Here is a 13,254-nt window from a genome sequence, read left to right as displayed (position 1 = left end):
AGTAAACCTCATTGACAAAAAAAAATTGTCATCAATTGTACCACTCGACCATGCTGGCGTGTGTGTATGATTAAAAGCAGACACCCACACGTTAAACGGACCCTTATGACTAAATACTCGCATACACATCCACACATGTATGTGTGTGTGTGTGTGTGTATGTAATCGTTTACACATTGTTTCATTTCAAAGAATACTTCTAAATATTGCTCATCGTTTATATAATCTGATTTACGACATGTCTCTTCCAGTTGTCTTACATATTCACAAGTGATTTCTGTAATCCTTTTAATTCAGGATTTAATCTATTAACTTCCTCACACCCTTCTTGAATAAAGCTGATTTTGCTATTTTTTTCCATGCAGAATCGAAGAGAAACTTTTCCAAGCCCACGCAAAGATTTTAGCTGAAAAGATGTCAAACCACGTTTGTTTTTACATAAAAAAATATAATACAAAGGAAAAAGACTTCTATTTTTTTTTCTTTTTGTCCAAATATTATTCTTCAGTTATATTTGTTTTCTTTTTGATAGTAAATTTTACCCAACAAAGTTCCATAGAATCTTTAAAGGGAGAAATAGCAAAAAACGTTACTATTATCATGATATGTAATGTATCCAAGAAGCAACGAAAGTTATTACACTGGGTTTCTAACTTTGTACTATGTAACATTTTTATTTTAAGATATGAGCTACAAATTTCAGCCTGGGTTGTATTGAAGCCAGTGGAGGAGTCAAATTCTTTGAAGGTTTGAATTATTTTCGTTCAGTGGTGTTCTGCGTATCAATCCGCCTTTGGACGGTTCCATTATCGTTCTAGCCGTCTTTACTATAAGTTGATATAACCTCTCGTTCAGCCGTTCTCCTCCTCTGAAGAAAGGGACAGTAAGTGTTCTCCGCACGATCCCTCTCACGGTGGGACATAATTGATTGAGAGGGAGAGAGAAATATTAAGCTGCATCTGGTGGTGAGGCGCCAGTTCAGGAGTTCTGGAACTATAGAGAACGTAGAGTCACTCCTTAATTACCATAACTTCTGGGTTCATTCTAGTCCGGAACGGTAGTACCCTTCAGGGTACCCATCTATGGGTTAAATAAATTTTTTAAGGGTAGATTGAGCTCCATAGCTGCAGTGAATCTAGAAGGAAAGCTCCACTATTAAAACCCTCTTCCAGCATACCTTAAGCCATCACGGAAGAGTTTGGCCGATAAAACCAACACGAGGTATGTCCAATAACATAGATTCATACTATGAAGGCAACTATCGCATGTTAGTGCACATTCTGCCGCAGGCGGAGATTGCTGGTGATGATGTTAGGATCACATGGTTCCGGGTTCAGCGTGGTACCTTGGACGAGTGTTGACCAAAGCCTTCTGAGTGGATTAGGCAAACAGGAAGTGAAAGAATTCTATCGTGTGTGTGTGTGTGTGTGTATCTGTGCGTGTGTCACTACCACTTGACAACCAGTGTTGGTTTGTTTACGACCCCGTAACATAGTGGTTCGGCAACAGAGAGAGATAGAATAAGTACCAAGCTTAAAAAAAGCAAGTACTGAAGTCGTTTCATTCAACTAAAATTTCAAGGCGGTACCTCAGCATGGGCACAGTCTAATGACTGAAACAAGTAAAAGAAAGATAAATAAAAGTTAATCACACAAATGTTGAGTAAGTAATAGAAGTCTTGTATAGTTTACCTGTTCATCTAATTTCTCTTGGTAAAACTGTTCTATCAAATCTCTTGTGTCTTCTTTATGGAGAGCCAGTTGTTCTCGTAGGTCCTACAGCATAAAGGGAACGTACGGTGTTTTATTGATACAAGAGCAGCAACATCACAAATGACATCAGCGACTACAATGGCGACAAGAACGTCAACGATAAAATAAACACATCCAGTGAGAAGATATACAAACCTGGAATTGTTTATCTGTTAACATTGTATCCATACTGAGACCTTTGTTGTTCGCGTAGAAAAACTCTAAAAGTAGAGTTAAAGCATCGTACATTCGTTGGTAGAAAACTTGGTGTTTCTGAAAGAGAAATATGTTTATATATATATATATAGAACAGCCATTTATGATCGTTTATTGCAGCTGCTTTCTTGAGGTTTCTTTCTTTATTAGGTTTCTTCCTTTCACCTTTTGGTACGGAGAATAACTAATATAATGGAGCATATTTATTAACTTATTTTGCATTTTAATTTCTGAACTATGATGTCATTCCAAAGGACAAATCGTGGGTTAATTACATTTTTTTTACGCTGGGGGTGACAAGAGAGTGTCTGTAACTCAATGTAGACTCAACCACTCACCGAAACCCATCCAGCAGAAAATCTAGGATGCAATAGCTGGAAGCAGAGAGAACTGCACCAGCAGTCGACTCCAGCTCGTTTTAGGCTGATCAAACTGGGGCAACGTGAAATGATATTCTTTGCTCAAAGAGACAACGCGCTGCTGGTTACATGACTCGAAACCCATGACTTTATATTTGCCAGACCTACAGGCTACTTGCTAAGCATTGTGTCTTCACACAAACTGCAATAGTCCAATCGATAGTATGTAGATTTGCAGCTATGTAACTTCATTAAGTGTATATACATTTATATACATTCATATGAACACTCATTCATACAGCCACATACATGCTTATTACATGTAAATTCTCTGTTCGTAAGCATGCAGCATAATTCCCGAAATAAAATGGCTTTTAAATTCCATTATTTGATTAAAAGTTATTACAAGAAATGAGAAAAATATTCTTGGCCAACAGCAAAGAGAAGATAGAAAATACATAAGGTGAATGTTTACTGTGAGAAAATTAATGATGAAGCGATAAAGTTTACTGTGAGGTTGTTATTGACATTTGAAGTGAACAATTTAAATCCGCTGATTATACATATTAAGACATACGCAAACACTTACAAACACTAACTCGAACACAGACACATGAGCGCGTGTGTCCTCTCTCTGTAAGTATAAGCGTATTGCGATCGTCACTTGTTTGATAAATGTGTGTCAGTATGAGTGTGTGTGTGTGTGTGTGTGTGTGTGTGTGTGTGTGTGTGTGTGTACACAAACATCTATACTCACTCTCCAATATCACCTGCTGATGATTTCTGCATAGATATTTTATATATATATATATATATATATATATATATATATATATATATATATATATATATATATAAATATATATATATATAGTGAAGCCAAACAAAGAAGAACATGAAAAACAACAACACGAGGACGTGGTACTAGTGATGTATTATCAGACGCTCAGGAATATATATATATATATATATATATATATATATATATATATATATATATATATATATATATATATATATATATATATAGAAAGAGAGAGAAAGAAAAGCTCGAATCACTGAAAGTACAACATATGCTAAAGACGTCTACAAGGTGTGATATCTGTGCGTGTGTGCATCATAATTATATTGATATAAATCAGAAAACCGCAAGTTTGTCTCCCATTAACGCCATCTTTGTCTCATTACAGCATAAACACGAGTTTGTGTGTGTGTGTGTGCGTGTGTGTGTGACGTGTGTACGCGCACACACACACACTTTATAATTGTGATTATGCGTTAACATACACAACCAAAATATCCCATTTATCACCTTATCCAAACAAATTTTAATTCAAAACGACGGTAATGGTTACTAAGTCAGTGAATTAATGAACAGGCATTCCTTCCCCTGCCGTAGTTCAACCATTAGATAAATTAGAGAGAGATTAAAAAGAAAATGATGTGTGTGTGTATGGCTTGTTGACAGATAAGTTTATTTACCTGGCGATCACTGTCGCTCGACCAGCTCAAAATAACAACCAAATTTCACAAATTACGCAACAGACATCAAAAATGTATTAAACAATACAGGCACTGATATATAAAAGTCTTTGATAGTGTCTGTCTGTATGTGTCTGTGTATATAATATTTTTGTAATTTCCAACATACACTCTTGTGTGTATGGGTTCATATTCTTTTACTCTTATTCGTGTGTGTGTGTTCGAAGCGCGTATGATGCCTGTGTCTAAGATTAAACTTACCATATCTTCTGTAACCATGACATCGTTGAATTCCTCGAGGACCTCAACCCAGATGGAGTGCAAAATACGGTTAAAGTTTGCACTGACGAGGTTTTGGTTTAGAGTAACGAGATTCTTGTCAAGGTATTCCATGAGATCCACAATTGCCTGCAAGTAAAGAAACCACAGGAAATTAGCGTTGTGGAATCGTAATTGTGTATTCTCACCTGTTGAAGTAATAACTATATTATAATCTTTATTGTTTATGACGATAAAGAAGATGATGTTGATAACGATAACGATGAAAATGATGATGATGACAACGACGATGGTTATGACAACTATGGTATCGGTGATGGTAATGATAACAGTGATGATGATGATGATGATAAAAATGATAATGTCGATTAGAGATATATTTGTGATAAGGGGAACAGACATTAAGTAAACATATAAACATCACTGTGAATTTATGACATAAGGGAAACTAGTCTCTTGTTCATTCTTTAAAAAAAGCAAAGCGAGAAACAAATCAAAAAACAAAACGGAAAAAAGAAAAAAGAGAACAGAAACACTGTAAAGATAACTGCTGACTGAATAAAATAGTCTAGTCTATTAGCCGTCGCTTGAAATGCTTGAAATAGCAGCCAAATAACTCAATCCACTGCGGTAGTTTTAAGATGCAGTACATTCCATACATAGCAAATAGCCACTCAGAAAATGGATCGCCGTCTGTTTCGATACTAAGAAGAGAGGTCGATCAGATGAAGACTTGCTCTTTGGATTTGCACATAAGTAACTGAGTACTCCATAGGTATGTGTACCCTTAAAGTAATCACCAGGTACAATGAGCGTGAGAATGTGAATTCAGGTTGAATCTTTATAAGTACCAAGGGTTATTGTGACTTAACACTCGATAAAAATCAAACACTTTTTACTGTACTTCCCACACCCAACAACCAGATTTATTTTATTGAACTCCTAAAATGGAAAGGTAAATACGACCCAGTATGATTTGAACTGATAACGCGAAGAAATGAAGTTAAATATCACAAAATATTTAGTTTGTAATTTTGCCAATTCTATTATAATCATTATCATAACATATAGCTGGCATAATCGTTACCACGCCAAACGAAATGCTTAGCGGCATTTCGCCTGTCTCTACGTTCTGAGTTCAAATTCCGCTGAGATCGACTTTACGTTTCATTCTTTCGGGGTCGATAAATTAAGTACCAGTGAAACACTGGGTTCGATGTAATCGATTAGTCCCCTCCCGCAAAATTTCTGGACTCGTGCCTTTAGTGGAAAGGATTATTACAATATAATAAATACAGACATAAAAAGAGTATCCAAACACAGAAGCTAAGATTACTTGAAGTGAACAACAATATTTCCACAACACTGATATTTCTATACCACAAGATACAGTCAGGTGACATATCTTAATGTTTGTTTGTTAGCATAGCCAAGAGAGAATTAATATGAAAAGTCAATGACTTTTCTAAGTTTTTCACTCCAGTGAGATTGCGGTAGTTGATATTGTACAGCTGTAGGTCAATGTTTTATAAGTAAAAGTAGGCGGAAAGCTAATTCCATACACTTGTAAAGTTGGACGTGGTAGGCTTGTGAGGAGGAAACTAGTTTAGTAAAGGATCACACAATTCAGACGCACTAAGCGTGGCAGATTTAGCAGAGGAGATTAACTCCTGTTGCTGTTTATCCCTAGGTCAGCCTTGAATGAGTAGACCTATGATCAGGAGCATTCCAGCCGTGTCAATAATCCAAAGTGTCTTTTTATTAGACAGTAGAATGTTCTTTGAAGGAAATTTGACCGCTATTCCTAGGGTAAAAGGGATAAAGACCCCCCCCCCTTCGGTCATAAATGACCATAGGATTGCACCTAGAAAGTTCCACTTCGAGGAACAGGTCCGTGCAAGGTTGTTTATGGAAGATCAGCAGTCGCTCTCGCATACCAGCCTCCCACCTCAACGCCATTGATGTTATCCAAGGAAAAAGCAAAGGTTGAAAGAAAGTCAAAATTTAAAAAGATAATCTTCACTATAGGAACAAAGCCTGAAATTTGACAGAGGGACAAATAGTCGATCACAACGACACAGTACACAACTGGTACTTATTTTATTAACTCCGAAAAGGTGAAAAGCCGTAGTCGACCTCGGCGGAAACTGAACTCAGAACGTAAAGACGGACGAAATGCTGCTAAGCATTTTGCCCGTCTTGCTAACGATCCTGCCAGTTCGCCGTCATAATAATAATAATGTGAAAAAGGGAAGAAAACGAGAATTGAAGTGACACTGGCACACGGGTTCATTCTTCTGAATCATGGCCACTTCAAACAATGTTCCGTATAATATAACATAACCCTAACCTACAGTACATTAACGTATTGATTACCTCATCTGCAGGGACAACATCGGGTGTCCAGTTCATATGGAATACATCTTTCTTGATATCTGGACGCATCTGTTGATAATAGAAAAGTCAAAGTTATTGGTAATTCATACACATATATATATATACTGTAGAACATGACAGTACGATTGCACCATTGCACGAGTAATTTGCAGTACGAGCCGAGATTCGTGCGAATTCTTGACTTAAAGTATGAGCGGAGACCCGCAGTACGAGCACACAAATCGTCTCATCTTTAAGGTAATTCAGTTAATAAAACCAGTTTACACATTTCTTTTGCATTCTCTTTTTTATAATTGTCATTTTACTTATAACTACACCTTTTCTGTTTTAAAACCCATAAAAAAAAATTTTTGAGTGGTTTTGTGGGGCTGGAACGGATTAATTATATTTTAGTTAATTTCAATGGGGAAAATTGATTTGTAAAACGAGTAAAGTAAATTGTAAGACGAGCTCGGTTACGGAACGAATTAAACTCGTACGAGATATTACTATATATATATATATATATATATATATATATATATATAAACGTCCATTATATCACACGGATGCAGAATTAAAAATATATGGATCACCGTCGGCTTCGTTGAAGTTTCATTTGCTCAATCAACTAGTTACCTACCCATTGAAGTGATGTCTAAGTGGCTGAGCATTCCACAGACATACATACCCCTAACGTCAAGCAGTGACACAGTGTGTGACAAGGTGCATTCCAGAAGTTTTGGGATATTTTCTAGGAGAAGCAGTTACAACTGTCCTAAATTGTAGTAATTTTAGCGTAACATTACTATATATCTAACATGCTAACCTATCAACGTTTTTAATTCCAGATTGAAGGAGGCTGCTGTAACTTGCACTTTGGACTCACTCTCCTAAACACTGCTTGTCCCAGCTGACTAGTTTGCAGAATGCAGTCAGGACGTGAAGACAATTTGGAGGCTCGCTATGCAATAAAATTTTGGGCAAAGCCGCCATAGAAACTTATGAACTGCTCGAGGCTACTTATGGATTACCATGTATGAGACAACCATCTGTTTTTCGCTGACACAAGAGGCCAGGCAAAGCAAGTTCATCGACAAGAACATGATGATCCCCTTTTCTGACAGCAAGGGCACCATCTACATTCACTGGGTTCCCTCTGGCCAGACGGTCAACAGAGAGTACTTTATGGAGGTATTGAAAGTGTTCAGAAGGAGAGAGACTTCGTCACAAACGGCCACTTGGGATAGGGACACCTGCATCAGGATAAGTTCATCTTGGTAAACAACTATTTGACAGAGATGGGCATGAAAACTCTTCCTCACTCTCCCTAAAGACCAGACTTTGCTCCCGGTGACATTTAGTTGTTCCTCAAGTTGAAGGAGATGAGGGAGTCTGTAACAAGGGTACTGGACTGTACCTGTAGAGGTCCTCCATGGGGCCTTAACGATGTGCTGGAGTGCTTCAACAAGTGCACTGAAATCAGAGTATCCTACTTTGAAGGAGATTGGAAATTTGTACTCAGAAATTAATAGATGTCTCTCCTAAAATGTCTTAAATATTCTAGAATACAACTTGTACAAGCAGAATACATCGTCCACACATACAGACACGCATATATGCATACGTAAATACATATTACATGGAGATACACAAACATACACAAATGTACACATACATTATAGAAAATGAAAACATACATATAGAAAATAACAATACTAAAACTGACCTTTGGTAAACAGTTTCGTTTCACTATCATGTGCTTGCAGCTTCGATGCTTGCGGCTTCGATACTATTATATTAAACCCTAATTAAGTGTCTTGTTCTAGGTTAGCTCGAGTTGGCTTGTAAGTGGAATTTAGTAGACGGAAGCTGCGCAGAACCCATGGTGTATATATGTACATATACACTGCTACCACTTATTACATTGTGAAATTAGCATGTTATGAAACACGAGTAATGAAGCTATACGCAGACTCTGCATGTGTGAATAGACATATACATAAAAGCGCATCTCTCTCTCTCATATCTATCTACCTATCTATGATTAATTATTAGACATTATACGACTATGGCAGTACAAGCTAGCCAGTCCTAACTCCAAGTTAGGAGTTGTTTGATCTATTCGAGTAGAGTTGATCTATTGGTCTATTTGAGCAGAGTTGGAAGTCAAAAACTTTGGCGACGTGCATCGCTTCTGAGTTTAACATTATATATAAGCCAACCATATTATTTATAGTCTTCAATTTTACCGTTTTTGAAATCAGCGCATGAGTTCAACGGTTTTCTTACAAGCTTACAAGGTGAGCTGAGTTTAACCCTAAGTGCAGTAAGAGTTACCGATGAGAATTAAGATGCTCTGCATCAAAATTCGAAATCACCGGTGATGTAGCTATGTCCGCAAAGGGAGCTTATTTCCTTTGTCAGTCGTTAACATTGTGGTCTTGTCCTTTGTGAGTCAGTTGGACTTTTTTCTAGCAATGCCAGTACTACTTAGTACCCCCTGTTACTTTAGTGACGACTATAAATTTGCTTTTACGCTATCAAATTGCTGATAAGCCACTGATTAATATGATAGATCGCTGACCACGACACACATATATATATTTTTCTCTCCTTGTTTCTTTCTGTGTTCCTTTCTGTTGAAGAGCATAGGCTCGAAACGTTAAAGATTTTTTCTATTCCCGAGCGTTATACTAATACATCCATTTGTTGTTTACACCACCTGTCTTCGTCTGTTGCTTTTTCGTGAATTCTCCTATATATATATATATATATATATATATATATATATATATATATATATATATATATATATATATATGTGTGTGTGTATGTGTGTGTGTATGTGTGTGCTGCTCTCTAAATAAGCACAATATATCGAGTACTGTTACTGAGTGCCGATCTCCAAGGTTTCAGAAAAGAGGTACTTGGAAGGTATAAGGGAGTCTGATACACTAAGGTGTGATCAGGTATGTCTGAAAGAGCAAAGAATACCCAAGTATATTGTGGTTTGATTGTTTTTCCAAACACCTATAAGTTTATGCACCATAAGCTGGCCGAAGAAGCCTTGAGAAGTAGCCATGTTCCACATGTTATTTTATATTTGAATTAAAAGATATACTTGTTCTTAAATATTAACTCCTTCGGTTGGTAACGCGAAGCGTATTTAACAATTTATTCATTCATAACTCACACCGTATTAGCGTTCACGTCGTCATTAATGAACAATAAGTTAGCACGCTGAGCTTAATTCAGATACACCTTCGTGGCTACCAGACGGTGATGACGTTTGCACCAGGAATTTCCACCTCAGGGTTCATAACTGTCTCATCTATATGAATGAAGCTGGGGTCTAAATCTAATTACTGTGTGCAGGCAGCGGATTATTTGCAGTACATACATACATACATACATACATACATAGGCACAGGCGTGTTTGTGCAGTAAGAAGCTTGCTTTCCAGCCACATAGTTCTGGGTTCAGTCCCACTGCGTGCTATCTCGGGCAAGTGTTTTCCTACTATAACCTCGGTCTGACCAAAGCATTGCGAGTGAATTCGGTAGACAGAAACAAAGATGCCCGTCGTGTGTGTGTGTGTGTGTGTGTGTGTGTGTGTTTGTGTGTGTGTAAGTCTTTTTGTCTGTGTTTGCCTCCTCCCAATACTTGACAACCGATGTTGAGTTTTCAACCCAGTAACATAGCGGTTCAGTAAATGAGACTGATAGAATAAGTACCAGGCTTAAAAACAAGTACTGGGATCGATTCATTCGACTAAAACTTCAAGGTGGTACTCCAGTATGGCAGCAGTCGAATGATGGAAACAAGTAAAAAAAATAAAACACACACACACACACACACACACACACACACACACACACACACACACACACACACGTTTCATTTGAAAGTCTCTATGCATAAAATGACTGAAGTTTATACATAAGCATCGAGGTTACAACAGAGACATGGCATTAACACTCGTTTTCTATATATCATAATCATTTGGCAAAACTCTAATGCTATATGTATCAGTGTGTGTGTGATTGTGTGTGTGTATGTGTGAATTCATGGTGGTAACAGCTATAATATATCGATTAATTATTGACGATATATATTATATATATCACGCAAAGTATATTATATTTATAAAACACACGCATATGTAGATATACGCATATACATTGCAAACACACACATAGAGACAGAGAGAGACACACAAACACACACATCTCTCTCTCTCTCTCTCTCTCTCTCTCTCTCTCTCTCTCTCTCTATCTATCTATTCATCAGTGTGTGTGTATGTGTGTGTGTGTGTGTGTGTGATAACATTTATTTACACTGAAGAATATGTTTGGGCCGGAAAACAAATTTATGGTCACCATCTTAGTATTTATAGTATAAACATTGAAAGATATCAATCTCGTTAATCTTTATCAGGAAATCAATGAGATAACGTTATAGGCCATTACTGAGGACATGTTGATTGTGACTCCTTTTCTCCAAAGCTACTGTTTTTACATTTAATAACTGACACCGAGTTCACGTGCGGACTCTGTACACAGTTGTTGATCATGCCTCTGCAGATTCTGGATGGGATGTTTTTGAGGAAGACTGGTAGTCGCCCATATATACAAATCTCTGTTTTCCACGCCACCATTGTTTATGCCAATGAAAATCCGCAAACTTGGACAGATAGAGTTTGGCAATAGTATTGTCACAGGCGTTGCTGTTAGAATTCAAAGAGTTGAAACTGAACCAGGAAAGCATCTCATTCGACATCACAAATTCTATCAATACGTTGCCCGATATGGTATTGTAATTTTAATCTGTCTCTGATGTAGTATGATAGGCGAAGTTGATCTCAGTGGCATTCGATCTCAAAGTGCAGAGCATCGGAACAAATAAGTGGGGCATTCTGTCGACTACTGTAATTATTCTACTAGTTCGTCGCTTTGACGCACTGTTTTCTGATCCAAAATCCCGGTCAGAACATACTCGACGTATCCCACCCTCAAAGAAAACGTTAATGAAGTCTGCAATGAAAAATAAATCAGTCTTAATTGCAAGCTAGCCTGTGATGTGTTCAAGAAGATGATTTATTGTTTATTTTGTTTACTTTGATTCTAGAAGACTTCTTGTTAGTCTTTTAGGAACAAAATTAATTACTTTTATAACTATACTAGAATATAGATTGCGATTCTTTCTATTCAGACAATAAGACGTTGGCAGAATGTTTAAAGGAATTGTCATCGCCAATCAGAGGTCTTAGGTTTAAAGTTCTACACTATGATACAACAAACTTGCCTGGGTCAATTGCCTTGTATCATAGACTCGGAATCGACCAGATCTCAGTCAGTGAAATTATCAGGTGAAAGCTTAATGAAAGCCATCGGATGGGGTATGCTTGTAATTCAAAGGTCCACCTTAGTCACACATTGAATAAAGTCGGATTTGTTTCCCGATTATATTAACTGTACAAGTGTCTGTGGTGTACTCATTTACTAAAATAATACGTGATGAACTGTATCTAGAGCATAAAGGAACATATTACTCACCTGATGGAATAATAGAATACTCATTGTTGATATTGGTAAAAGACCCTCTTTATATATTTATATATAGTATTTTATTGAGACTTAAACGAACGTCACGAACAGTTCGCATGACTGCTTCAAGTAACATTTGTGAAGTCTTTTCAGTTTCAATAAAATATTTTTCTCCACCATTTGGTATCCGTGAACTATTTTCCCACATTGCTTTGCATAGACTTGTGATCTCTCTCTTCTCTCACACATATATATGCTTGTATATGTGTATATTTTGAAAAGCGGAAGTACGAAACTCATTGCGCAAATGAGAGAGGTCATAACTTCGCATATATTCATAAGCTTTAATGTCTTTAGAAATTCTTTCTCACATTTATGGAATGGAATACACGCACACAATAATAATATTTTCTACTCTAGGCACAAGGTATACAATTTATCGTCCCCGAAAGGATGAAAGGCAAAGTCGACCTCGGTGGAATTTGAACTCAGAACGTAAAGACAGACGAAATACCGCTAAGCATTACGCCCGGCGTGCTAACGGTTCTTATTTCTTTATTGCCCACAAGGGGCTAAACATAGAGGGGACAAACAAGGACAGACAAAGGGATTAAGTTGCTTACATCGACCCCAGTGTATAATTGGTGCTTAATTTAATGACCTCGAAAGGATGAAAGACAAAGTCGACCTCGGCGGAATTTGAACTCAGAACGTAAAGACAGACGAAATACCACTAAGCATTTCGCCTGGCGTGCTCATCGTTTCTGCCAGATCGGCACCTGAGAACATTCCATAATAATAATGACATACATACCCTGTCTGCCACACGGTCAAGGACTCGCTTAATTTTATTAATCATCATCTGATCCGATTTGTTGACCAACGTAAATAGATTGATTTTCTCCAGTTTTCTTCTTCGTTTCGGATCGGCATATTCTAAATCCTGCTCCAGAGTTGCAAACCTCATCGTCTGTGCAATAGGTTTCAGTGTTATACGGACGTGTTCAATGTTGTTTATGGTAATACATAACTGTAATGAAGTGAAAAAAAAGAAAGAGAATATATGAATGATGATAATAATGGTTTTAAATGGTGGCCGAAAGTCAAAATTTAGGGGAATGGGGATAATCGATAACATTGACTCAAGTGCTTGACAAGTACTTAATCGCCCTCAAAAGGATGAAAGATAATGTTTATCTCGTGTGTATTTGAACTCAGAACGTAAAGAGTCAGAAAAAAATG

General features: G+C 37.2%; 1 protein-coding gene across 3 annotated transcripts in view; it reads right to left on the bottom strand.

Moving 5' to 3' along the window:
• LOC106870527 (BAI1-associated protein 3) overlaps positions 1-13,254 on the bottom strand; it is a 1,021,331-nt gene that overhangs the window by 44,818 nt on the left and 963,259 nt on the right. For all 3 annotated transcript variants that reach the window (XM_052968680.2, XM_089354166.1, XM_052968681.2), the window contains 5 exons: positions 12,827-13,042; positions 6,464-6,532; positions 4,070-4,216; positions 1,908-2,024; positions 1,692-1,775 (listed from right to left, as the gene is read on the bottom strand). In XM_052968680.2, coding sequence (XP_052824640.1) covers positions 1,692-1,775; positions 1,908-2,024; positions 4,070-4,216; positions 6,464-6,532; positions 12,827-13,042 — 633 coding nt within the window. The remainder of the gene's footprint in view (positions 1-1,691; positions 1,776-1,907; positions 2,025-4,069; positions 4,217-6,463; positions 6,533-12,826; positions 13,043-13,254) is intronic.

This window comes from Octopus bimaculoides, chromosome 6, assembly GCF_046866305.1.
Source record: "Octopus bimaculoides isolate indiv1 chromosome 6, ASM4686630v1, whole genome shotgun sequence".
NCBI lineage: Eukaryota > Metazoa > Mollusca > Cephalopoda > Octopoda > Octopodidae > Octopus > Octopus bimaculoides.
Note: the sequence above shows the minus strand (reverse complement) of the source record. Positions and strands in the feature narration are given on the sequence as shown.